The sequence below is a fragment of the Anomalospiza imberbis genome, chromosome 4, assembly GCF_031753505.1.
Source record: "Anomalospiza imberbis isolate Cuckoo-Finch-1a 21T00152 chromosome 4, ASM3175350v1, whole genome shotgun sequence".
In the NCBI taxonomy this organism is placed as follows: Eukaryota; Metazoa; Chordata; class Aves; order Passeriformes; family Viduidae; genus Anomalospiza; species Anomalospiza imberbis.
Window position 1 is genome coordinate 70099038 of NC_089684.1, and position 25427 is coordinate 70124464.

At 46.0% G+C, this 25427-nt stretch overlaps 1 protein-coding gene and 1 long non-coding RNA gene across 2 annotated transcripts in view; one reads left to right on the plus strand and one right to left on the minus strand.

Annotated features, from left to right (window-relative positions):
• LOC137473237 (uncharacterized) overlaps positions 1 to 5493 on the minus strand; it is a 254689-nt gene extending 249196 nt beyond the window's left edge. The window contains exon 1 of the long non-coding RNA XR_010998665.1: positions 5290 to 5493. This is a non-coding gene — a long non-coding RNA (uncharacterized lncRNA). The remainder of the gene's footprint in view (positions 1 to 5289) is intronic.
• The window catches only part of ADRA1D (adrenoceptor alpha 1D), a 42085-nt gene extending 23836 nt beyond the window's left edge, over positions 1 to 18249 (plus strand). Inside the window, exon 2 of the mRNA XM_068189062.1 lies at positions 13943 to 18249. Coding sequence (XP_068045163.1) covers positions 13943 to 14511 — 569 coding nt within the window. The 3' untranslated portion in view covers positions 14512 to 18249. The remainder of the gene's footprint in view (positions 1 to 13942) is intronic.
• The last annotated feature ends 7178 nt before the right edge of the window (positions 18250 to 25427 follow it).

The window sequence follows — 25427 nt, forward strand, 5'->3', positions numbered from 1 at the left end:
TTTGCTCTTTTCAGTGTTCTGGATATCTGGAGGAAATTTGTAGGGGATCTGCATTGAAGGCAAGCTCATTCCTGCCTCACAGCAAGAGTAGAGTCTCCTTACCCAGCCTTAAAGGCATGGCACAAAGAGGGAACTGAACAGAGATCTTCTGACCAAGACACCCTGGGGACCCCCCCAGTGTCACCCAGGATCCCCCCAGATTTTAGACAGCACTGCTGGTGGAAATGCACAAGCAGAGCCAGTCATATATGGCATGGGTTTTTTGTTCCCTTGAAATCAGAGCACATCAAAGTGACCAAACAGGGAGGTGGCAACTCAGGAACTAGTTGGTGTTGATGGAAAAAAGAGAGGATAATAATTTCCTGGTATGATTCCTTTCTTGATAAGGGCTGTCCACAAAAGCAGCACTTTCTCAAGGAGAGTTTGAAAGCCTACCTAGAGTCACTTGCCTGGAATGAGAAGTAAACATGCAAAATTTGAATATCCAAGAGCTAATTAGGAATCAAGGCCATATCAAGGCAGGGAGAGTACCCCATGGGCCATGTCTGATATTTCTGAGCAGTGAGTGAGGAGCTTGGGAGCAAAGAGACTTGTTTATCCAAGGAAAAAGTGAAAGAGAGGCAGACAGAAACTCATGGGCAGTATTCAAAGTGCCACGAAAATGGAATGCAAATCTTCATTCTTTCCCTTCAGGTTCAGAAATTTAAAAATAAATAGGGATAGGGCTGAGATGGAGCAGGAAGCATGTCAGTGGAGAGAGCCTCATTATCATAATAAGATACTTTGAGACACTCTTCTCTCCTCAGCAGAGATCCCATTGCCCTGTGCAGGCATTTAAAGCAGGCAAATGCAGCCTGGTTTTTGCATTCCCTCTCCTGAAATACTTCCTTAAAGCTTGCTGTGGCTGTAAAGCTTGCACAAAACCACTGTGATGGGATGGTTTGTCTGCTCCCACATTTCTTGGTCCTTCCCAGCATCGTCTCTGTGCTTGTCCCAGGCTCAGCTCTATGGAAAAGACAACCAGGCAGACAATTTTTGCCTCTTGTGTCAAAATACATGGCTTAAGTGCATCACTGCTGAATAGCCAGAGAAGAGCAACCTGCTCCAGCGGTGGCATCCCTGCCCCCGGCAGGGGGTTAGAATGAGATGATCTTTAAGGTCCCTTCAAACCCAAACCATTCCACGATTCTGTGGTCACATCAGACAGGCGTGACCTTCCCTGTGGAGATGAGGGAAAGGACCAAGTCAGAGGGGTCTTCCACAGGCAATCAGTGCGGCATTTAACAGGAGAATTTATCCCTTCAAGTTAAGGACTTCAGGAACTGTTGGGAGTGATGAGGATGTTCTTATCTCACCACTCCTGATATATTTTTGGAGCTCAGTTCCACTGACCCATTGTTCTCTGAGAGAGGGGGGAAAATGTCTCTTTTTGAAGTTCAATGTGTTTAGAGCTTCATATCAGCTGAAAAATGTCTTTCAGGGCTGGGGAGAGACAGAACAACTCTTTTCTATCTCCTCTGATATTTTCAGGTTGGGGGCAAAAAACGGAAATATGGTTTGGGGTTTTAAGATTCCCTTCTTATCACAGGAAAAAACATCAAGAAAGAGAAAGTCAACGATGAGAAACCGTGGATTTTTCCATGCAAGCTAAAGCCAAAAGGGCTGTGCCTTGGAGCCGAGTGCGGAAACAGGGCAGGCGTTGGAGGATTTTCCCCTCCAAGCCTGGCTGGCTGGCTGGTCTTGAATAACCCCTCCTGAGCCTGCGAAACTAGCCACAATTTTTCCTCAGAGCTGAAAATATCCACCTCCCCCATCCTTTTTTTCCCCCCACCCTTTCCTCCGTGACGCCACGGTACGGCTCTCTGGAGGATGCTGTCCAGCATCCATCAGAGCTGGCAGTGTTGGGAGGGGACACGGGCTGCAGTGCCAGGCTCCACGGCCAGTGACGTCCTGTCTGCCCAGTTCTGGTACAAACAGAAAAGCCCTCGGGGCTGGCACAGTGGAAATGTGCCGAGGAAGCTCCCACACTTCCTCTTGATATCGTGTTTTCCCAACACTGACATCCCAACTTTCTCCCCAGCATTCCCAGCCATCAGCCACCATCGTGGCTCACTCTAGGGTCCTTCCAGACCAGTGGTGTCACCTGTGTTGGGGTGCTGGCAGCACTTACCCACCCCAGTGAGTTCTGCTCACCCTGAGCTTCAAATTGAAGTCGGGATTTGTGCGTTTTGCGCTGGGTACAAATTTTTTTCCCTGAGCTGGGTTGGTCCCAATGAAAAATTGCCTTTTTCCTCTGTGCAGCACAGATCTGGCTTCGCTGTACATAAAATGCCATGTGTTCCCAGCAGGATTCAGCCCTTCCAAGGCCTACCCTGCAGCCAAATCTGATCTACATATTTACGAGCTTGTAAACAGGACGGGGCGGGTGAGTTCACATTCTTAGAAAACCAAGTGCAGAGAAAAGAACTTCTGAGTTGGAAAAACAAAGAGTAGTCTTGGGCCCAACCCAGCAAACACAGTGGTTTTTCCAAGACTTGGATGTCTTGCTTGAGAATCATTCCCTTCCATTCCTTTTCCACAGGATTTCCCAAGCTTATCTTTTTATTTGGGAAAAAAAAGCACATTCCCAATGTTTCTGAGCAGAGTGGAGGAGGCAGCGTGATAGAAAAGAGACATTTTATCTTGGAGGTGAGTGAAAGCCAGACTTGTATTTGCAGAAGCAACCAAAGAACAGCAGTTCCTTGCAAAGGGAAGTTTAAGGAAGGTGTTAAAAAGGAGTTGAACAGCAGAAGGCAACTGGAGGGCTCACCACGAAATACCACTGTCAGTAAATGCAAGGAGTAGTCTGGAACAGTAATTCCAAAACTGTGCTCTCCAGATCTTGACAGTCCACGAAGGCCTGGTAAATGGTTCATGGAAAACTAGAGTATAAGGGAGCCAGCCAGAAAAAAATTTGAGGATTCAGAGTTTGTCATAGAATCATGGAATGGGTTGGGTTGGAAAAGACTTGAAAGATCTCATTCTAGCCCTGGCCATGGGCAGGGACACCTTCCACTATCCCAGGTTGCTCCAAGCCCCATCCAACCTGGCCTTGGACACTTCCAGGGAAGGAGCAGCCCACAGCTTCTCTGAGCAAGTGGTTCCAGAGCCTCCCCACCTCCTTAGCAAAGAATTTCTTCCTGGTAACTCATCTAAATCCCTCTTGTTTCAGTTCAAGAACATTTCCCCTCATCTTATCACTGTCCCTGTAAAACCAATGCCTATTGTTGGATTTTTGCCCATGAGACATTCTACCTGTGGCTTATTCCTGCTGAGATGGCAGCAAGTCAGCTTGTCTGTAAGTGTTTCCCTTCTGCAGCCTGGTCATCGTGGCTGTGCTTCCCCATGGTGTGCTCAGGGAAGAGATTCCCAGGCTCGGGCACAGCACGAGCTCAGGATGCTCCAGTTTGGAGACTGGAGAGCCCTGGGAATGCTCCTCTCTGAGCAAGCTCTGCACTGCCCTGGAGGGAGCTTAGCAACCCCACAAGGCCATTGTGTTCGTTCAGATCCCGAGCCAGATGGAAATTTTCTTTTTAAAGGCTGCCCTGAGTGTGTTTCCTCTGGTGAACCATCCCAGCACGGATCTCAGCCATGCTCAATCCAACATCAGCACATGGATTCCAGTCTCCTTCCTGCTCAGACAGCAGGACAAGAGATCTTGACATGCAGCTTGGTTTCCCTGACTTTTTCCTTCTCTCAGGAAGGAAAAAGTCTTTTTTTTTTTTTTCCTTCATTTGCATCTGGTAAATAAGAACCTTCCTGACATCTCCCTTTAGATTTGCCAGACTGGTCAATTTTGTCTTTTTTTTTTTCACTAATTTTATTTATGTCCTTTTCCTGAGTCTCATGATTCTAATATTTGTTTTAAGCTCCCCTCTGGGGCTGGAATCAGGCTATTATTTGTGAATCAAGGAGCAGGGAGTTGGACACACATATATCTTTCCCAAGCACAAGGAACACTGCAAAAAATATTACCTTTAAGAGAGTCTGTACTAAAAGTCAGATGTCAAACGCCTACATCTTTGTCTCCCTGTTAATTTTGTGATTAATTTCGAAGTCCATCTTCCTGTTGACCATGCTTTATTCAGCACTATCTGTGTCCTGAATCTGCTGCCCAGGCTTTCTTCTTGGAGGATGAAACAAGCAGCTAAAAAGGCTATTTCAGGGCAGTGTTGAAGTGAGTTAACAGGCAGCATGATTTGAGGGTATGGGTTGAAATTAGATGGTCTTCAAGGTCCCTTCCAACCCAAACCATTCTGTGATTCTGCTATGAAAGCATTGCCTTAACCATTTAAAATATTTATTACAGAGTTTGGTTTGCAGTATCCAAGCCCAGGTCCGGTTTCAGAATTTCTCTCCCTTCCCTCTGCCTAGTCCTGCCTGGGTAGAGTCCACAGAGCTCCTGTTAAAAATCAAGAAGCAGGAAAAACTCATGGAATCACAGAATATTGGGTCAGGAAGGACCTGAATGACCATCTGGTCCAACTTTTCTTGGCAAAAGCACAATGTGCACAAGATGGTCCAGCATCATGTCCAGCTGAATCTTAAAGTTGGAATCCACCATTTCCCTGGGCAAATTATTCTGATGGCTGATGGTGCAAAATTGTGTGCAATAGGAATATCCCCAGGAATAACTTGCACCCATGGCCCCCCATCTTTTCCAGGTGACTCCTTGTAAAAAGAGAGCCACAGTTTCTTGGTAGCTACACAGCGATAAAACCTCCCCCTCAGGCACCTTTTCTCAAGAACTTAGCAAGCTCAGTTGTCTCAGCTTTTCCTCTCATGGCAGCTCCCCAGTGCTTGGATCATCTTCCTGGCCACTCTCTGGACCCTCTCCTGCCTGCCCACCTCTTTTTTGCCTGGTGAGGACCAAAACTGAACACACTGAGTAGAGTGGAACAATTCCTTCTTCATCTCTGCTGGTGATGCTCATGTTGATGCAGGTCTTCCTGCAGGGTGGCCCCCACTCCTGAAGTGTCCACTTCCTCATTCTCTTTGGTATTGATGCCTCAGGTTTTAGCTTTTCTATTTTTCACATTCTGTGCTGCTTTAGTGTGCAGTTCTGAGCTACATATTAAGGGATGGAAAGCTCTCCTCACAGAGTAGGGAGACAAAACAATTCCTTCTCCAGCTGGGGACCAAGGACAAATGATCCAAATCTCAGCCCAAGAGCACAAACAACGTGGGCTGAAGAGAGAAAAACAAGCAGGATGTGACTGCATGGGCTGAAGCTGGAATGGGACAATGAACTCCAATATGCAAATGGAGCAGAACTTATAAAAGTGAGAGACCCCGTGAGCAGTCGTGCATTTTGTGACCATTTTGGTTCATCTTGGGTGCAGCCCTGGCTGGGCTCTTATGCTGCCCAAGGTGGATCCATTGAAGCCTTCTAATAAATCCCTGCTTTATTCTTTAGCTCTGTCTAGTCTCCGTTCTAGGTCAGCCTTCCCAAGGCATCAGTATCATCAGGAAAATTCATCAGGATGCACCTGATCCCATCATCCAGCTCACTTATGGAGATGTTGAACAGTGTTGGGAGCGATATTGATCCCACTGGTGACAGGTTGCCTGTTTGGGAAGAAGCTTTTTACCAGCTCTCCCTGGGTGTGCCCTGTCAGCCAGTTCCCCACCCACCGCACAGACCACTTTTCCAGACCAAAGTGCATCCATTTCTCCAGGAGACTGTGGAAAACCATATGGAAAACCTTGGAGAAATCCAGTCAGACCAGATGCACCACTCAGAGCTTCTTCTGGTGGTATCCACTCTGTGCTGCAGGTACAGTTTCTCTGTACAGACCTTGGTATCAACCCCTTTGCAGTACCAGGCCACAATTCCTGAGTTATTCCTTTCTTTAAAACATAACTTTCTTCTTTAGATGTCCCTCATGAAAGAGGGAATGTGGCGCATTCCTTGCAGGGAAAGAAGGTTTTGTTCATGGGACGTCCAGGTCTTTGGAAGGACGATGCGATGGATGAAATTACATTCTTGGGATTTGCTGAGGATGATTTCAGCTGTGAGTCCCCAGGTGAAGGGTCAGTGCCCTCTCAAGAAAGATGGTACATAAAAGAATCTGGATTATTTAGCCTGGAGAAGAGAAGGCTTTGGAGTGACCTAACTGTGGCCTTCCAGCACCTGAAGGGAGCATAAAAGTTGGAGAGACTATTTACAAAATCATGGAGTGACAGGAAAAGGGAGAGGGATTCACATTGAAAGAGAGTAGGTTTAAATTGGGTATTAAAATAAATTCTTCCCTTTGAGGGTGGGCAGGCCCTGGCACAGGGTGCCCAGAGCAGCTGTGGCTGGCCCTGGATCCCTGGAAGTGCCCAAGGCCAGGCTGGAAGGGGCTTGGAGCACCCTGGGATAGTGGAAGGTGTCCCTGACTGTGGCAGGAGGTGGAACTTAAATGATCTTTCAGATCCCTTCCAACCCAAACCATTCCCAGATTGTATGATTGAACCTTCTTTATACCCCCTTGTTGGTTTTTGGTTTCTTTTTCTTAACTTTTGTTGAAGTTGGGATTGAAGGTGCTTGAGATGATAGTTTGTGTTTAGACTTAGGGGTTTATTATTTCTTATCTCTGTTATAGTTTCACAGCAGTGAGTTCTGTAGTCTTTTATTAACAAGGTACAAAATGGTTGACTATTTTTGTTATAAGGTCTTTTAAGGTTAAACTATTTAATTAAGAAATGACACAAATTATTTTTCCTTTTACATTAATAACTAATCACTTGAAGTCTGCAATGCAGACTACTTACAAAACTTTACTTAAATTTATGAAGAATAATGAAGAAAAAGGTAAAGATGAATAACTGGTTTCTGCTCTAAAACTTCTATTTTGTTTCATTTATATTACTATATTTTAAAACTCTTATGTCCCCCTCACCTGTCTCTAATCATATCGAAAAAGCACATTCCCAATAATATCCAGCAAATTACAAGTTTAGCTACAACTTGCTCAGGAATCAAACTAACTGAGAGCAGCTATACTGTCAAAAAAAAAAAAAAAAAAAAAAAAAAAAAGCAAAAAAAAAGCCAGTTTATGATCTCAAGCCCCTGGAGCAAGAGCTGTAGAGCAGAGGAGAGCAGAGTAAACACTTCACAGGATCTTGCCCAAAGCCTGCCTTGTGCCCCATGCAGTGGCCCCGTGGTCCTACAGCATAATTCCTGTCTTGTGAAGTTCAGGGTCTCTGGCAGAGCAGGGGGTGCTGTGTGGCAGCCCACCAGCCTGGATCTGTAGTGCGGAGCAGAAGCTTTGCATGCCATGCCCTGTGATGTGGCACCAGGGCATCTGGAGGTGGTTAAGGGAGCAGAGTCTGCTGGGGCAATGCTGGGGGGCTGCAAAGCCAATTCCTTGTGTTCTTTTGAGGATGGGCTCTGGAGTAAATTGTTCCGTGGACCAAATTCATCTGGAGGGGTCTGGCTGGACCACGCTAAGCAAATTAGCACTATTCACAATCCTTGCAATTGCTTGTGAAGTTTCTGTCAAGGAACAGTGTAGATGAACCTGTGTGGCTTTTCACTTCACCTTCCACTGGTGAAATTCTTCCTGTGATCAAAGTCCTATCCCACACATAGGAGAAACTGGTGCGTGGGAAGCTTTGGCAACTTCTCAGAGAGCATCACACCACCAGATGATCATGACATTGAGGGTGAAATCCATCAGGAATAACCTTGGATGCCTGTGATGTGGTTGCCCATGAGCCAGGAGTCTGAGTCCAGTCATGTGAAACCTGCTGTGATCCATCTGCCTGGTGACTTACACTCAGGAAGAGATGGATCACTCCACTCTCACCACAAAATCTGCCCTCTGAGCTAGTGACTGTAAGAGGAGCCCCAGGACCTGCTCAGGTGCCTGAACTCAGTCAGGTGATTCACACAAAAGCCACACTTTTCAGGAAATTTGATGCCTCATAAATATCCTCACATCAATTACTACCACCAGTGGTCCAAATTCCCAGGATTACTCTGAGAAGATCTCCAGTATTTGAGGGGAATAAAGGGGAATTTTGGTCAAAGTCCTACTGATGTGCAGCACCTTAGAGAAAAGTTTTGGGGACATCACTAGGACCGTACTCCTAAATGTTGGGAGACAGGTTTGGGTGTCATGAATTTGACAGTGAATGACCAGAGCAAGACTCTGATTCATTATCCTCCTCTTGCTGACACACAAATCACACTCAGACCTCAAATTTGATGTCCTGCTTGAGAGTGTTGATGTTTTTCAGAGCCCTTGACTGGTTTCTCCTCCCTTTGCAATCTGCCAGACAAATGTTTCTGTGATCTCCATCACACCTAAAGCTTCCCCCCCTCCCCACCAGGACACACACCAGGTTTGGCATGGCCAGGGGCTCTCCAGGAGCGTCTCTCCAGCCATGACCTGGAACAAAACACTGCCTAGAAGCTCAGCAGTGGTCAGGGGAGTGGTGGCTTCTCCCTGCTTCTCTTTGGGCCAGACGAGGATGCAGAAGTTGGACGTGCAGGCAGCAGAGAGACACGCAGGCAGCTCACTGGGGCTTTCATTGGGAAGCTGCTGCTTATCTGTGACATTGTTTATGGGGTTGGCTGGAGGGCTGACAGGCCTGAGGAATTCCACCCGATATCCCAATGCCATCGTCCTCCAGGGAAAATGCCTGAGTGGCTGTGAACATGCTGTCCTCCTCCCCAGGCCAAGCAGCTCTTGGATCCATCCTAGCAGGGCAGTGAACTCCCTGATCACTCCACGACACACCAAGGAGGTGTTAACCCTCTAGGGACCCTGATATGCCTACAAATACCCAGTGGAGGTGGCTAATAGAGAACGGAGGAGAAGGTCAGGAAAGACCGGTCAGAATCTGAGTCCCACACACCGGGAGAAGTCCTTGCTGAAATCCAGCCCGTTCTCCCACAGCTTGGCAGCTGCATCAGGGAGGTTGTCCATCATGGGGGCCTAGGAAAGAGCTGGCAAGGAGAGATGCTAGCTGGGTATTGAGCAGAAAGGGGCAGGTCATTATTATTTTGGAGCAGATTTAATTAATTTGCTTTGTGAGAGTCAGAAAAAAAAAAAAAAAGGAAGGAAGAGAGTGAGGGTCAATTTAGGTTGGATACAAGGAAAACGTTTTTGAGTATGAGTGTGGGGAAGCCCTTGCACAGGGTGCCCAGAGAAGCTGTGGCTGCCCCTGAATCCCTGAAAGTGTCCAAGGCCAGGCTGGACAGGGCTTGGAGCCACCCAGGACAGTGGAATGAAATGTGTGGAATGAAATGGGCTTTTTGATCCCTCCCAACCCAAAGCATTCCATGATTCTCTGACTTCCTTTGGCCAGGAGGGCCCACAGTGAGCAGCTGTGGTACCTTCTACGCCAGGGCTTTTTGTCTACCTGCTGCAATTATTTTGACTTGCTGCTCTGATACCTCCCAAGGCAGTCCTCAATCCCCTCCTGAACATTTGAGATCACATCCAGGAGAAGCTCAGGTGATGGCACACCTGTCCCCACCACAGTCCTAATCCTACAGATGGATTTCTGGAGCTTCCTAACTCAGAAACAGAGTGGTTCACACATTGGTAGGTTTTTTTTGGTTGGTTGGTTGGTTGGTTGGTTGGTTGGTTTTTTTTTTTAATTTTCCATGATTTTAGCCAATCAATTTTTACCTCCTGCTTGCAGGGACATCCACAGCTGAGCAACCTGCTGTGAGATGAACCATGCTCTTCTTAGCTGTTCACCTGCCACCTCCAGTGGAAGGTTTCACCTTCCCTTTCCTATGTTGACACCTGTAAGGTCCAGCTCTCCAAAAGCTTTTTTTTTGCAAGCCCATTCCTGATATAAAGCCCACACCAAGCAACAGCAACACCTTTATCAGTGTTGAACAGTCCTGCTGGTCCTTGCATTTCCAATTTGGGGCAGCACTGGGACATGACTTTGTTCCTCCCACCTGCTCCCATGTCTGAAGCATTCCTGCTCCATGGACTATTCAGGACAGGCTGCAAAGTAGGGACTTTTTTACAACAAAGATGCCCTTGCCAACTCAGCCTGCTCATGAATTCTGGCTGTACACTGGGAGCCAGGGCCAGAATTTTGTTTGGACTGACTCCATTTGCATTGGTGCATTTGTCTTTTTTTTTTTTTTTTTCTTGTTTTGCTTTATTTTTTGGACCGCTGAACACTGGGACCAGCAACTCTTGGAACAATCCAAGTGATATCACCTTCCAGTGAGTCATGGGGAGGGCAGGGTGGAGAAGGGCAGGCGAGGAGAGATCATGAGATTGTGTTAGCTGAAGCAACCTTAAAAAAATGGGATATGTGTTTGGATACATGGAGGGCAGATTGCATCCACTGCCACCCACCACAGAGCGTCACAGCTTTGGGATGTATTCCCATGGCTCCAGAGATTTTTACCTGCCTGGTTTTCTCCAAATATGAGCATGGTGACATTAACAAGTAATAATAATTAAAAAAAAAAAAAAAAAAAAAAAAAAAAAAAAAAAAAAAAAAAAAAGATATGAGCACATACTTTATTGGCTCGACTTTTGCATCACCAAAAAACTGAAGTTCATTCTTCTGATCATCGTGTTTGGTCTGTAACTTCAGTTGCTTTGCAAGGTGCAAGGAGGCTTTTCCTGAGCTCACCTGCAGCCTTCTTAATTTCTGAATGGTCCCGAAGGTAATTATTTAGGGTTACAACAGGACATACAGGCCTTGCCCTGACCCAGCTCTGTCAGATTCAGATCTTGCAAGACGTGGGATGATCTTTTTATAAAACGATGGAAGGAATAAAAGTCCCCAAATGGACTGTTAAGACCCCAGCATTATTATTATTATAAATTCTGATGGAGGTGGGTGTCACCATCTCCTCCTCCCTCACCCCATGAGGTGTTGAGCTGGATGCCCAGGAGAGGTGTTCTGATTTTGAGTGCTCAGCAAAAGCTCCTCTTTAAACGACACCAGGTTTCCTGTTGGCTTGTGACACAGATCCTACAGAAATAATGTTTCCTGTTCTTTGATGTTGCCCTGTACTGGCCTGGATGCTCTTGAGGCCAGATCACCAAAAATTGCTCTTCCATCGAGATAACAGACTGAGGTGCTGGTCCTTCACTCTGTGTTGCTATTCCTGATTTTTACTGATATTTCTGGACCTTGGACACATCCTTCTGTGCTTCCTGAGCTCTTCAAGTGTCCATCACTGAGTACTGACTTTCACTTATGTATATAGGAAATGTCACAAAGCCCAGCCCAAAACCCCTCAAGGTGTTCTTGCATATTCAAGTATATGAAAGCAAGAGCTGACTTCTTCGATTTTTTACACATTCCCTAAAAAAAAACACCCTCAAATCCTCATACGTGTGGCTTCCCAGTGCCCATCAGAAGATTCTGATGCTCCAGCATGTGCAGAAGAGCTGTTGTGGAGATTCCCTGTCCAGTTCTGTTCATCCCGGGGAGAGAAAAAGAGGAAACTGTGGATGCACTCAGGACACGTCCCTTCCAAGGGGCACGCTTATTTGCATGGTAATGAGGATGCTAATGGGCCCCTTGTCTTCATATGCACACAAGGTTCTCGCTGGGTGAAAACCAGCCAGAGTTGAAATTCAGAGAATTCATAGCTTCTTTTCCTTTTCAATTTGTGTTTTCTATCTGGATGCAAGAGACAAAGCACGTAGTACAGAAACTGCATTGTGCCCTGAACTGCTAAACACCAGATAGAAGTTATTATTTTAGCAACCATTAGGCTGTTTAGGCAAGCACCAATCTCTTAAGTAGCCTGGCTCAAACAGTAATTACCAGCTGAATTTAAAGAGAGACCCTTCTTTTATTTGCTTTGTTACCATAGTTTTTTGTTTTCTTTTCCTCTCTCTCGAAGCTAAAAAAAAAAGCTCCACAGAGCTGCAGCTCCTCTGAGAACCCAGAGCATGCTGCAAACAGGGTTCACAGCAACACTGTGAAGAGTTCGTGGTAATTAACCCTTTCTCTGAGGGGAAACTGAGGCAGGAAACCTCTCCCTGACAAGGGATGAAGCAGCATCGCATGTTCAATGAAGTCCTTCATCTTCCTAGGTCCCACTTCCTGACACATCCGTGGTTCCTGTAGGCCCAGGGGGGTGAGCTGGGGGCACTGTGAAAAAGGGGGATGGTCAAAGCCATGGTGGGATGAAGACTGGACATGTTGTATGGAAGGCAAAGGGGGATGGCCCCAGCACCACTGGGGTGGTTCAAAGCTCCTGGCTGTCACTCAGGGAGGTGTTTCTGATGGGGTTAAAATCAAAACTGCTGATTCCAGCAGCCCAGAGCCAACCTGGAAATCTCAGCACTGTCCCCAAGAGGATGAACTCCTTTGATCTAAAACAACCAAGGTGGGGTCATTGCCTCGACAGAAGTGACCCCTGTGTTAAGGGGGCTGACAGGGAAGATGGAGAGAGACTATTTATGGAGTGACAGGATGAGGGGGAATGGCTTCAGACTGGCAGAGGACAGGGATGGATGGGATATTGGGAAGGAATTGTTCCCTGTGAGGGTGGGGAGCCCTGGCACAGGGTGCCCAGAGAAGCTGTGGCTGGCCCTGGATCCCTGGAAATGTCCAAGGCCAGGTTGGACAGGGCTTGGAGTGACCTGGGCTAGTGGGAGGTGTCCCTGCCCATGGCAGGGGGTTTGAGACAAGATGATCTTTGAGATCCCTTCCAACCCAAACCATTCCATGATCAATGATCCATTCAATGCCACTGGCTGCACCACCAGCAGCTGCTCATTCAGCTGCAAACACCTTCATTTCCAGGAAGGCTCTGAGTCTTCCCAGCACAGAGATGTCAGTCCTGCTCACTGTCCTTATCCCATGCCCCCTTCAGCACGCACTGACAGCCAGCCTGAGCTCCTGCCTGCCTTGGGTGGGCCTTCAGCAGATATTTAATGTGCTTTGCCTGCCCAACCACCATAAAATGCTGGGATCTGTCTGTCTTCTCCCACATACCCGTGATGGAGCTGCCCACGTACCTAATGTTGAGTCTGGCTGGAATTTCTCCACTTTTTAGGGATGGGTGTACAAAAGCTTTGCTGGAACCAGTTCTCTGAGTTTCCTGGAGGATGATTTTCCTCCAGCAAACAGCCCGGGGAGCTTTTATGTAGTGTCAGTCATTAATTTCTGGCTCCTGGCACCTATTTTACTGTTTTGACACCAGGCTTAGGAGAGCAGGGGAAAATAATAATGATATCTGGAGTTAATGTTATTTACTAAAATACAAATTAACGCTCAGTCACATGGTGGCATGATTTGTCATCTGGAGCTAAAATTAAAAGAAATTAAGGCTGAGTCAGAAAGTTATTTCGGATCCAAGTGGGGAATGCTGTTCTGAGGCCATGTGGGAGCAACACTGACATCTTCTGGCTCAATAAAAATGTATCTCCAGCTTTTTCACTGAGAGAAACACCAGGAAATTCTGCAAAAACCTAAGGAGGGACGGGTGGACAAAAGTGTTTTAAAGAATCAAGGACAAGCTTTGGGGCAGTGGATATTATCTGAGTCCACTTTAGCAGCCCGCGTAGCATCACCACAGAATCTGAACAGAGGATGTGTGGCACTGAGGACCCAAAATACACGAGAGGAGGAGGTGAAGGGGTGTTGCTCTTCTCTCAGTGCAGGTGACAGGGCTGTGGCCTTTCTTTTATGCTGAAGTCTATAAGTCTGGAGGCCGTAAATTACCTAAAAGTCACATTCCACTAAACCAGGTTTCTCCAAACCCCATCCAGCCTGGCCTTGGACAGTTCCAAGGGTGAGGAGACACAATTTCTCTGAGAAACATGTTCCAGGCTCTCACCACCACCACACCATCAGCCTTTCCGACACATCTCACCTCTTCCAGACTGGATTGACCGCCACCCTTATCACCTTACTCTGCCACATCCTTCCACTTCCTCTAACCATATTCCTTTCAATCTCTCCCAAGGTTCTTTCTTCCCCTCCCTGAAGCCCTCAGAAATCGTCTTCAAGATCATCTTCTGGCTGGGATACTTCAACAGCTGCGTGAACCCCATCATCTACCCGTGCTCCAGCAAGGAGTTCAAGCGCGCGTTCATCCGGCTGCTCAAGTGCCAGTGCCACCGGCGGCGACGGCCCATCTGGAGGGTCTACGACCACCACTGGAGAGGGGGCTCCATCAACAGCTCGGTGCAGGACTCAGAGACAGACCTGAGGCCCAGGATTAACACCCTGAACAGCTCCTTCATATTTAACTCCTCCTTCCAGGAGAGAGCCAGTAAGAGGCGAACGCTCAGCTTCAAGGGCTGGAAAATGCTCACCCCTTTCCAGAAACCAGCATCCACTCAGCTGAAGGAGAAGATGAACAGCCTTTCTAACAAAATCCGGGGTGGCTCCAGCAAAGGGGGGGCCACAGCCACCTACAAGACAGAGGTGGAGTCTGTCTCGATTGGGATCCCTCATGATTTCACGGAAACCATTGACTACCAAACCCATGACTTAACAGACTGCTGTGGGCTGAGAGAAACAGATATTTGAAGCCTCTGGGGCAGCTGTCGATGGTTTCTTTAGAGGTATCCAGAAGAAACATGGAGGGATACCACCTGTGGGTCTGTCAGGCAGGCTGGAAGCAGCAATCAGGTATTAAATGCAGTTGCCCAAAGGTTGTCCAAGCATCCCCCAGGCAGAGCTCAGCCCCTTCTGTGGGATTATGGGTTCCTCAAATTAGAGCCAATGGCATATCCCATTCTAACAAGCCACAGCAGGAGGAGAAGGTGTGGATATGACCTTAGGGCAAGAACTGTCTCCTCTGGTGGATTGTTGTCTTTGGCTTTGGAAGAAGCTGTGCAATTACGGGAAACCAGGATGTCTCCTTTGCCTTAAAAACACCACAGTGAAATCTAATGGTAAAACTGAATCCCAAAAGTTGCCAACCCTGCCTTAGTACATGTGGTCATGTCTCCATCCAGAGGCAGCACCCAGGAAGGACACTGCCAAGCAGCAGCTGGCAGCTGATCCTTTATTTGTGTGGGTTGGGAGCTTGGAGGCCCTGAACAGGACATCCGGACGAGGCCTTGGCTTTGGAGGGAGAGCAGACTGGGGAATTCCCAAGCAAGGTGGAGAGATCCCAGCTCTAAATCATGATCTCTGCAGTGGCCACAGCTTTGGCCCTTCCACATCACCTGGTTTTAGGCCAGAGGAGTATTCCAGATGTGTGCACTGTTGCCAGGGGGCGTGCAGGTCTGTCTGCTCTAATTCCATCCTGTGAAGCATTTTGCATTTCACTTTCCAGTGAAACACTTGCAACCCACCTTGCTTTAGTGAGCATCCATCTGTGGCACACAGAGAAACCAGCTACTTTTGGTGTCAGTCATCCCCAAACCTTCCTGTCCCCTTCTTTGCTCTCGTTGTTTTGCTCTAAAAACGCAGGATAAAAATGCATCCCAGGGGCTTCAGTCAGGACAACAGGATATGGCCTCAAGTTGTGCCAGGGAAGATTTAGGCTGGATATTAGGAAGAATTTCTTCATTCAAATGGTGGTCAGGCACTGGATCAGACTTCCCAGGGCAGTGGTGGAGTCACCACCCCTGGAAGCGTTCAAAAGATGTGTGAATGTGGCCCTGGAGGAGATGGTTTAATGGTGAATGGGGTGGTGCTGGGTTGATGGTTGGATTCCCTGATCCAAGAGCACTTTTCCAACCGTAATGATTCTGTGATTCTGTAATGTGGGTCCTCAGCCAGCCTGCACTGTGGCTCAGGAAAGGGGGGATGGCTGAGTTGGGAAGTTTGCATTCCCACTGCCCATAGAGTCCAAGCTGAAGTGGAGCTGAGGTGCAGTTGGAGCTCCCTAAAATAGAGGGATCTTCTCCCCAGTCAGGGTCACACTCACAATCCTTCTCCCAGGGGACTTCCCACATGCTTGATGCATCAAACCTTTGGTAGCTGCCAACAATTGCCTTGGTTGTGTCAAAAGTAATGACAATTAAAGTGGGTTTGTGGGTTTTTCCCTGCTCACAGTCCCAGAGTGTTGAGCACCCCTCGGGAGGGCACCACGGCCTCCTCCAGGAAACTCAAGGAGCTGAAGCCTTGGCAAGCCCACCTTGACCAGGCAGCTCAGGAAATGGTCACCCAAACTCTACTTGGCCGTGGATTGCAGGCACTGGTTTCAAAATTCAGAGTGGCTTAATCCAATTTCAGATAATGAGCCCCGAGGAGCGACCATCAGCTTAAGCCATGAGCAGGAGACACATAGGTGAAGGAGGCAGAGGACGGATCTGAGGTGAAGTGCCTCAAGCCAGGGAACTAAAGAACAGGAATGGGAAGTCCTGAGGGGTGGAAACATGGCACTGAACGTGTCCTGGGTGGAAACACTCCACATCAGCACTGCCCCTCGAACCCATGAGGAGCCTTTCATGGAAGTGCCTGCAGCACATCCGGCTCATCCCACTAAGGGTGGCTGCCAAAGGAAAATTAAAGGCTGCCAGGCACAGCAAGGAGAATGTCACCTTTATTTCTGATGTTCTGATTTGCTTTGAAGGAAAATAGAACTGGAGGAAAGTTGGAATTTTTTTCATCTTTTTACTATTTTGTGCAGTGCATATTGGGACAAGATATCTGGAGTTGGCCCTGTCTCAACACCCTTTACTTGATGCTGGACAAACTGGACCATTATTGCACAAATACCAGCAGATTTTTCCCAGATATTTTCCTCCCAGCAGCAAATCCCAGCACTTACACTGAACTCAGACTCACAACCACCTGCATGTTCTCCAGCTCTGCAAAACCAGCCTGAGGTTGCCAGCTCTGACCTACCAAAGCAGGGGACTTCCCGACACCCCATGGGATCTTCCGTGGGGAAATACTTTTTTTTCCCCTTTTTATTTGGCTTTGAAGTGAGACCTTACAGTGATGATGGGGTGGAACAAAAAGTCACTTTTTAGTGTGAGGACCACTGGTTTCCTGGGTGTTTTTGGGACCCTGATGGGAGGCACTGGGGATGTGGCAGAGAAGGGACCAGGGAGAGGACGTCCATAACCAGACAGACAGACATACACACTTCACTGTGTTTATATAAACGTGTCATTCCCAAAATACCAGGCATTCTCCTACAAATGGGCAAACATCCCTCCATAAATGAACATTTAGCAAATGTTGGCAAGCAGTGCATTCCCATAAATGAGCTGCTATTACTCTTCTCCCTGATAGTTTCAATATACTTTTTATTTTTTCCAATATTGAAATATTTATGTTCACAGCCTCCAGCCCCTTGAAAGCTTTTCGAGAAGGAAAAAAAAAAAAGATTAGTCTGGAGGTTTGCTGCCTCTCCATCCCAAGTCTTTACAGACCTGCAAGGGAGAAAAATAAAGTCTGTTTAAGTACACACATCTCACACACACACACATAAATGCCCAAATTCTGGCTCAGTTACTCACTGTATTTGATCTGGCCCCAAGAGATGCCCTGGAAGGTGCTGTAGGAAAGCCTTGAGCTCTGCTGTGCTGCATTCAGGCAAAATACTTGGTTTTCACCCTCCTTTCATTTGGCATCTTGCATCAGAAGCAGTGCCAGGACTGGACTCTGAGGCTGCTCATGCAGAGCTTCATTTAGAGGAGACAGGGCTGTCTTTGCTGGCAGGGAGGAAGGAAAATCTTGTATGAAATACGACCTGAGGGTCTGGAATTGAGCATTTCTCCTTGAATCCCTTAATTTCCAAGCTCTCCCAAGTTTGGGAAAACGGGCTCAGACTTTCAAGAGGTAAATTCAGTCCAATCCCACAGACTTCCCTGGATCCACAAGGGTGTGACCAGCTGAGGGAATGGCCCTGTTCCAGCAAATTTTCCAGGCAGGCCATTCCCCAAAGCATCTGCACCTCAGTTATCCATCAGATCCCACCTCATTGCACTGGCTCCGTGTCACAATTGCATTCTCAGACCTTGCTGCTTCAAGGAACCAAGGGTTGGGGGTGGAAAATGAGTTTTTGTGTCACTGGACTCTCCCAAGTCCATGAGGGAAGGAAGGTCCCTGTCAGCCTGAGCTGGGCTGCAGCTGGGTTGCATTACTATTGTTTACAGTGTGTATATAAGTGTACATTTTCTTTAGCAGAACGTTGGAATTTTTTATGTATAGATTTTTATTTTTCATCCCCAGATGTATTTATTAGCCGGAGTATTTCTGTTTTGTGTTTCAGGTTCTGCCAGATTGATGTAAGCTCTATGAAACAGAATGCACATATTTTTGTTTGTTTGTACCAAATACATGCACAAACCTGTCTAAAACGTTGCTGTAAATTGTTGCTGTGTCTGATTTTTAAAACAAGGTTTATAGGGGATGAAGGAGGGAGGAAGACAAATGTGAAAATTATCCACTGTTGCTTATTTCTCTAAGACATTTTTTTGGAATTTCACAAGGATAATCTTTCCCACTTGGAGGAATTAATGATAAAAGCAAGTCAGGAGAGGACACTCAGTTTCTTGACACACGGGCAGGAAGGGATTGCACCAGCTACATCTAGAGAGCAGGTTTAGATTACATATTAGGAAAAAATTCTTTCCAGTTCTTCTGATGAGGCCCTGGCATAGGGTGTGGCTGCTGTGGAAGCTGTGGCTGCTCCTGGATCCCTGGAAGTGTCCAGGGCCAAGTTGGACATTGGGGCTTGGAGCCACCTGGGACAGTGGAAGGTGTCCCTGCCCATGGGAAGGGGTGGAATGAGATGAGCTTTAAGGTCCCTTCCCCCCCAAACCATTCTGGGATTCTTATATGATGCATATCTGAGACTGGAAAGGGAAAGGCAAAAAGGAAAATCAAAAGGAGATCTAGCATGGAAAACATTGGACCAATATTTGATAGCAGTCAGAGGTGAAAATTATTTTGGGGAATTTGGGGGAAGAAATGGAGAATGGAACAGACTGAGAATTACCTTGAAAATATCTTTGCACCTCTGAATATGTGAATTTTGACTCCTGTTTGCTTTTGTGATTATTCAGTTCAAAAAGGGTAGAATGGACTTAGAATGGACCAAAGCTACAGGGTAGTTTCCATCCAAGGAACATTTAAATCAAATGGCACTCTGATGACTGAGAATTCAGGTCTGTAAAAGCAGGAGTGCTGGGGAGAAGACAAGCAGTGAATGAGTGTTCACTGCCTCTCGTGGTACAAGAACTAAGTGACATCAAACCCAATTATCAAAATGAACCGAGCGAGGTAATTCTTCACATGGCTCATTTTTGAACGGTGGAACTCATCACCACGAGATATTCCATCTGTCTGTAGGGGTTGGAACAGCAATTAGGTGCCTTGGTGACAGATAAACCCATCAAGGGCAGTTGGAAACGTTTATATAATCTCTGAGCTGAGAAATCCCTGAGGCAGCAATTGCTGTCAGCTGGGAGGATATTTCAAGGGATATTTCACTGCTGGCTTTTCTTTCCCTTTGTTCCTTCTGAATTTCCTGTGGTCAGAGAGGGGACTCAGAATGACCCAGGCTCTGGGAAGGTCCAGCCCTGTCTGTGTCCCTTCCCTCTGCACACTGGCAGCCCATCCATGCCAAAATTCCACCCTGCATTTCCCTGCCCATAGGCAAAAATAAGGGGGGGAAATGGAAAACCTAAGTTTAGTCCCAAATGTACATCACGTCATCAAGGTCAAAAGATTTTGTCATCCCTGTGTGCCAGTTCCTGCTGGGAAATTTCTTTTGCCACTCAGAAGTTGAAAACCATCCCCTCAATAAACAGACTTTTAAAATCTTTTTTGCGGGACAGGGATTGTAGCTGGGACGAGGAGTTGCCCCAGAGGTTTCCCAAGAAACTTCAGCCATCCTGGGCCAAGGTTTCCAATTTTTTTTTTCCATTTTCAGACCTCTAAGGATCCCTCCGTGGAGACTCACAACACACAGAGTGACACTAAGGTCACTGACAAGTAGGTCTGGGGTTTTTTTTGGTACCTTCTGTGGGATTCAGCTCACGGATTAAAACCTCTCCATTCCAGTGAGGTATCTGTGAATGAGACGTGTTTAAATTTTATTAGAGAAAAAAAAAAATTGGATTGAATATGGGCATTTCATGCCATTTGAGCCATTCTAGGCTATCCAAGACATCTGCACACGTCATGAAACAGGACAGAAAACCTGGCTCAGGGTCATGGCAGAAGGACCTGGGCTGGGACAGAGAGAAACTCAAAGTCTGAGCTCTCCTTTTCTCTTGGGTAAAGAGGACACAGGATATTTCACTGTGCTTGAACTCATCACCAAAAGTCAGATCAGGATGGACCACACCACCCAGCCCCTGTGACATCCCAGGACACAGAGTCCTGCCAAGAGGCCGGGAAGGACGAATCAGAGAGTGTAAATGACACTGAGGTCCTAGGAGGCCATTAAAAATAAAGGTTTATAGCAAAAATGTTCAGTTCTATTGAGTTCAATAAACCAAGCTTGCCCAGATTTAAAGATTTCCTGTGTGCAATGCTGGTGGATGACAGATGGGGTTTGAGGGAAGGGTGTAGGTGTCAAAAATAGGTTTTATGCACTTTCTGAGAACATTATCTGACATTTATCGTGCCCAGATCGCCAATTTAACTTTTTATAATACAGCCTCGAGCAGGACATTTCACACTGTTTGGAGGTTGCTGGACTTTCTTCACTTCTCTCCTTTACCTTCAAAAAGACTGAGGCAAGGAGGGACTCAGCCCATTTTAGTCCAGCACACCATGGCTAAAAATCTCACTGAAAAAAAGCATTTGAGATTTTCACAAAAAATCAAGGCCTGATCCAGCTCCTGTGCTGAAAATTTACTCTTCTTTCCTCCATAGCTGCTGCTTTCTGGATGAAAAAAAAAGATAAAATAATTAAAAAAAAAAAAAAAAAGAAAAAAAAAATCACTGAGGGCTATAGATGATTGATAAATCTCACTGAAACGTGCCATAATTAAGTGGCACAGCACTGCTGAGAGGCACAGCACTGCCTGTTCAAACCCCTCTGCTCTCCCCTGGCAGATCCATGGTTGCTTTAAGACCTGGCAGAACAAGGGATGGATCAGGAATTTGAGTTCAGCTGTGGCAGGAGAGTGGTTTTGGAAAGAGAAGGTCCCAAATCTTAGCTCCATCCATGGCCAGGAGGCTTCAGCTGGAATTCTTAGGAGAGGAGCACCATGGTCTTTCTCCTTGTCAATAGAGACTTCCCATTCCCAAAGTTTGCAGGAGGTGTTTGAAATTCACAAAACTCACAGGAACACAAGAAAAGACCCCCAAAAGCCCCAAACCCAGCATATGCCAACAGGAACAAAAAGCCAAACTGCACTTAGGCCGAGGTATCCCAAAAGCTCTTCCTCATTTGCAAGTTGGAAATTGGAATTTCTCCACACATCCTTGGGAAAAGGGAACCCCCCCTTGTGTAGCCCTGTTTTTCTCACAGCAAGGTGCTTTTATGGGTTTTAAAAGGCTTGCTGCCTTGACAGCACAGCTGTTAATATGCCAGTAAATTGCCATTGTTTTATGCCTGTTTATTACTGCAGTCCTCAGCAGGTGATTCAGGGGGCAAACCCAATTTCATTTTGATTGCTGTGGGGCTCTCATTTCTCGGCTGTTTCAGAGTTTCAAGCTTAAATGCTGCTTCTTAAAGCTTTAGGGGGCAGGGGAGATGGGCTGACAGGGTATAAATGTGGTTTTATACGGGTGTCTATTCATATATTTGTATTAATAGATATGTCTGTTCAGATCTGCACATTAACACAGATAAATATGTGTAGAATTTACCCTTCCAGCACTCTCTCTGTGCTTTCTTTCCCAGAGCACTCATGGGCCTGTGTCCCATGTCCTCCTCAGACTACCCAAAATTCCATGTGTTCAGTGCAGCTGCTGAATCACCACCTAAGCGATGCAGAAATCAGTAATGAGTATTCTGATATTCCATTACTGAAATCACTTGCCCAGCCAGGATGTGGATTCTCCACCACTGGAGTCCAGGCAAATATTTATCACGGGTGGCATTTCAGATAGGAAGGAGTTTGAGGCTTCTGAGGCTCATAATTCCATGTTCTGTACTGTTCCACGTGTTTGCTCTCACCTTTTCTTTTTAAGGAGCTTGTTAAAAAGAGGGAGAGCAACTTTTTAGATGTGTAGGTATATTGATAGGATGAGGGGAAATGGCATTAAGCTGAAAGAGGGCAGGTTTAGATTGAATATTAGGAAGAAATTTTTTCCCTGTGAGGGTGCTGAGCCCTGGCACAGGGTGCCCAGAGAAGCTGTGGCTGCCCCTGGATCCCTGGAAGTTCCCAAGGCCAGGTTGGACAGGGCTTTATTCTTCACAACACACTCCCAAGGAATTAGAAACTCGGGGGTTTTTTTTCAATTTTTGTGCCTTGGCCATCTATTTCTGGTTGCACAACAGGTATTTATCCCACCTCCAGCTTTTCAAACCGAGCAAAGATGAATAATTGTGCCAACAAATTGCCTGTGAAAAGGAATAAACACACCCCTGCTGATTAATGTACCAGGAGACGTGATTTAAGTTTCTTTTCCAGTCTCAACTTTGTCCAATCAGCCCCTAAATGATCATCTTTGCTCTGGCACAGTGCAGTTCCTGAGAGTCTCACAGGCTCCTACTGATCCCAGCCTCTTGGGAAGCTGGATTCTGTCATTCAGCAAGCAAAGGAATAGAAAATCCACTGGCAGGGAGATGAAAATTTTAAAAATTAACATTAAATTGAAATTAAAAGCAAAATGAGCACAGGGAGTTATTAACAAACAGAGCAAATCTTCTCAAAAATGTGAGGGCAGGGGGGTTGAAATGCAAAACTTGGGAGAAAAGAGAGAATTATTTTGCAATGCATGGTCTGGCTGAGGGAAGAGTAATGGGTTTAATGTAAAAATTTGTTCTCTTGCCCTGCTTATACAGGAGGTCAGGCTCAATTATCAAAATATGCTGTCTGCCCTTAAAAATAAGTTTTTTGCCTGACTTGGCAAGTCCTGCTGAACTTATTGTCCAGAGATTGCACCTGTTTTGCAAGGGAGAAAATGATGCACTGAGGCATCTGCCACTGGCCCAAAGGAGCCTGAAGAGAAAGGTAAGGACTCTCCTCTCCTCTCCTCTCCTCTCCTCTCCTCTCCTCTCCTCTCCTCTCCTCTCCTCTCCTCTCCTCTCCTCTCCTCTCCTCTCCTCTCCTCTCCTCTCCTCTCCTCTCCTCTCCTCTCCTCTCCTCTCCTCTCCTCTCCTCTCCTCTCCTCTCCTCTCCTCTTTGAGCAATTTACTTAATTTTTACTTTATTTTTAGCACCCATCCTCTTTGTATTACATTTTTCTACCAAGGGCCCCCTCAGCTATTTTTGCTGCTGTATATTGGTCAGATCAGTTATTTTTTTTTTTTTTTACCCTTTTCACTTAGGTACTTATTTTGGAGGGATTTATTAGCAGAGAGAAAAACCTGACTGGCAGCCTGAGAAGTCTCTCTCACTCCAACCTCTCTTTAAACCAAGGAATTGGATTTTGACACTCAAGACATGTAAAGAAGGGGTCACCAATGGGCCTCAGATCACTGGATATTTCTAATTTATTTTTCATCCCACATCTACTTTCAGGATCAAAGCTATCCTGTGGCAATAACTGCTTCCCATCTGCTGTCCAAGGATGTGTGTAATTAATTCACATTTTATAAACCATCATGTCCAGCCTCACCACTCCTTTTCCAATGAAGGAATCCTGTCCCAGAATCCCAGAATTGTTTATCTTGGCAGGGACCTTACAAATGATTTCATTCCACCCCCCTGCCATGGGCAGGGACACTTTTCCCTGTCCCAGGTTGCTCCAAGCCCTGTCCAACCTGGCCTGGAACACTTCCAGGGATGCAGATCCTAGCCTGTCTGAACAGGAGATTTTTCCAAACCTCTCAATTCCCTCCTTCCCTTGACCTTTTCTAGGTCTGTTCCCTCCTTTTTAGGAACAAATGGCCAAAGAGAACCTATTTCAGTAGCAGCTCCTCCAGGGATGTTGTTATATTCATAACACCATCATGCACATGGAACAATGATATATTTCTTTATTCACAATTCCTTTCCAAGCAATCCCTACATTTTTTTTGGCCTTTCTGATCACAGAGCTGAGGTTCCCATTCCAGCAGCCCTTCCCTGGGTGCTGCTGCCTTCTCCTGAGTGCACAACCACCTCAGCATTAAAATCACCACCTGCTGATCCAATAATGAGACGTCTCTTACACAAATATTCACAATTAGCATTAGCTTTGACTGCCCTGAATAACCAAGGATTGTCACCAAACTTCATTATTCACACTTTTTCCCAGGTCTTTTTGGAATACAGAGACAATTGTGGGACCTAATAAACTTTGCCCAGTGTCAGAAATTACTTCAATCATACTTTTTTTCTTCTTCTTGTCTGTTTATTCCACCTGTTATCAAATCTTTATTCCACATTTTACCTTATCCCGTGACAGCTTAGAGGGAGGGGAACTTTTTCAGGATAAACTGCTGAGTGTAGAAACAAGGCTGAAAACACAAATAAACCTTTATAAAGGAAGTCAATATTGACTATATGGGAAAGAAAAGTGGAAGAGGAATAGGTAATCGAGAGGAAATAATATCACAGGAGAGGTTTTTCAAAGGCCATCAGCATATGGATACTGTGTGCAGTATATCTCACATTCCAACTTCTCTAAATCAAATACTTTTTTCCATGGGTGCAATGGGCAGTTTAATAGCAAAAGGCAGCGTGACGGGCAAGAGCAAAGTAAAATAATTTGTTTGTTTATTTATTCTAAACAAGAAAATTGTGTTTGTGTCAATGTATTTCTGAAAATATCACTAGCAGCACAGGGTAAAAAAGTCATGGGCAGACAGAATGAACAGACATGAACAGAACAGAATGATAGACATGAACCTACAAAACTCAGAATTGGTTTATATCTTTTAAGCAAATAGGGAAAAAAACCCAACCAAAATCCATTATTGCATTAAGTTAGAAATATCTAACAGAGCTTAAAAATATTCCAAACCCTAGGTTTCTACAAGAGGTAACATCTAATGGAGGGATAAAGTACCAAAATAACTGAAAAAGGATTATTAAATATCTTCAAATTAAATTGGAATCTCTTGGCCGAGTGCAGAACAAAAGGAGGAAAAGGCTCCCAGCTCTGGAGCTCATTCTGAGGCAGGTTGAAAGAGGATCTGGGTGAACCTCTCACTTTGGGAGTCTCAGGTCAAACAGAGCAGCCAGAATATCAGCATGAGTTGAAAGGGGGACAAAAAATGAAAGAGAAAGAAAAAAGACCTTAGCAATTGCATAGGCCATAAATAATTAATCAATGAAAAAACAAAGTTAAAGCATTATTATGCTTCCCCATCCAGGGGAGACCTCTGGGCTTCCATCCTGGAGATAGCAGATCTCCAGGAGATTTCCCTGGGATAAGGACAGTTTGGATAAGGATGCCACCTTGCTGGAAGGCCGGACTGCCATGCA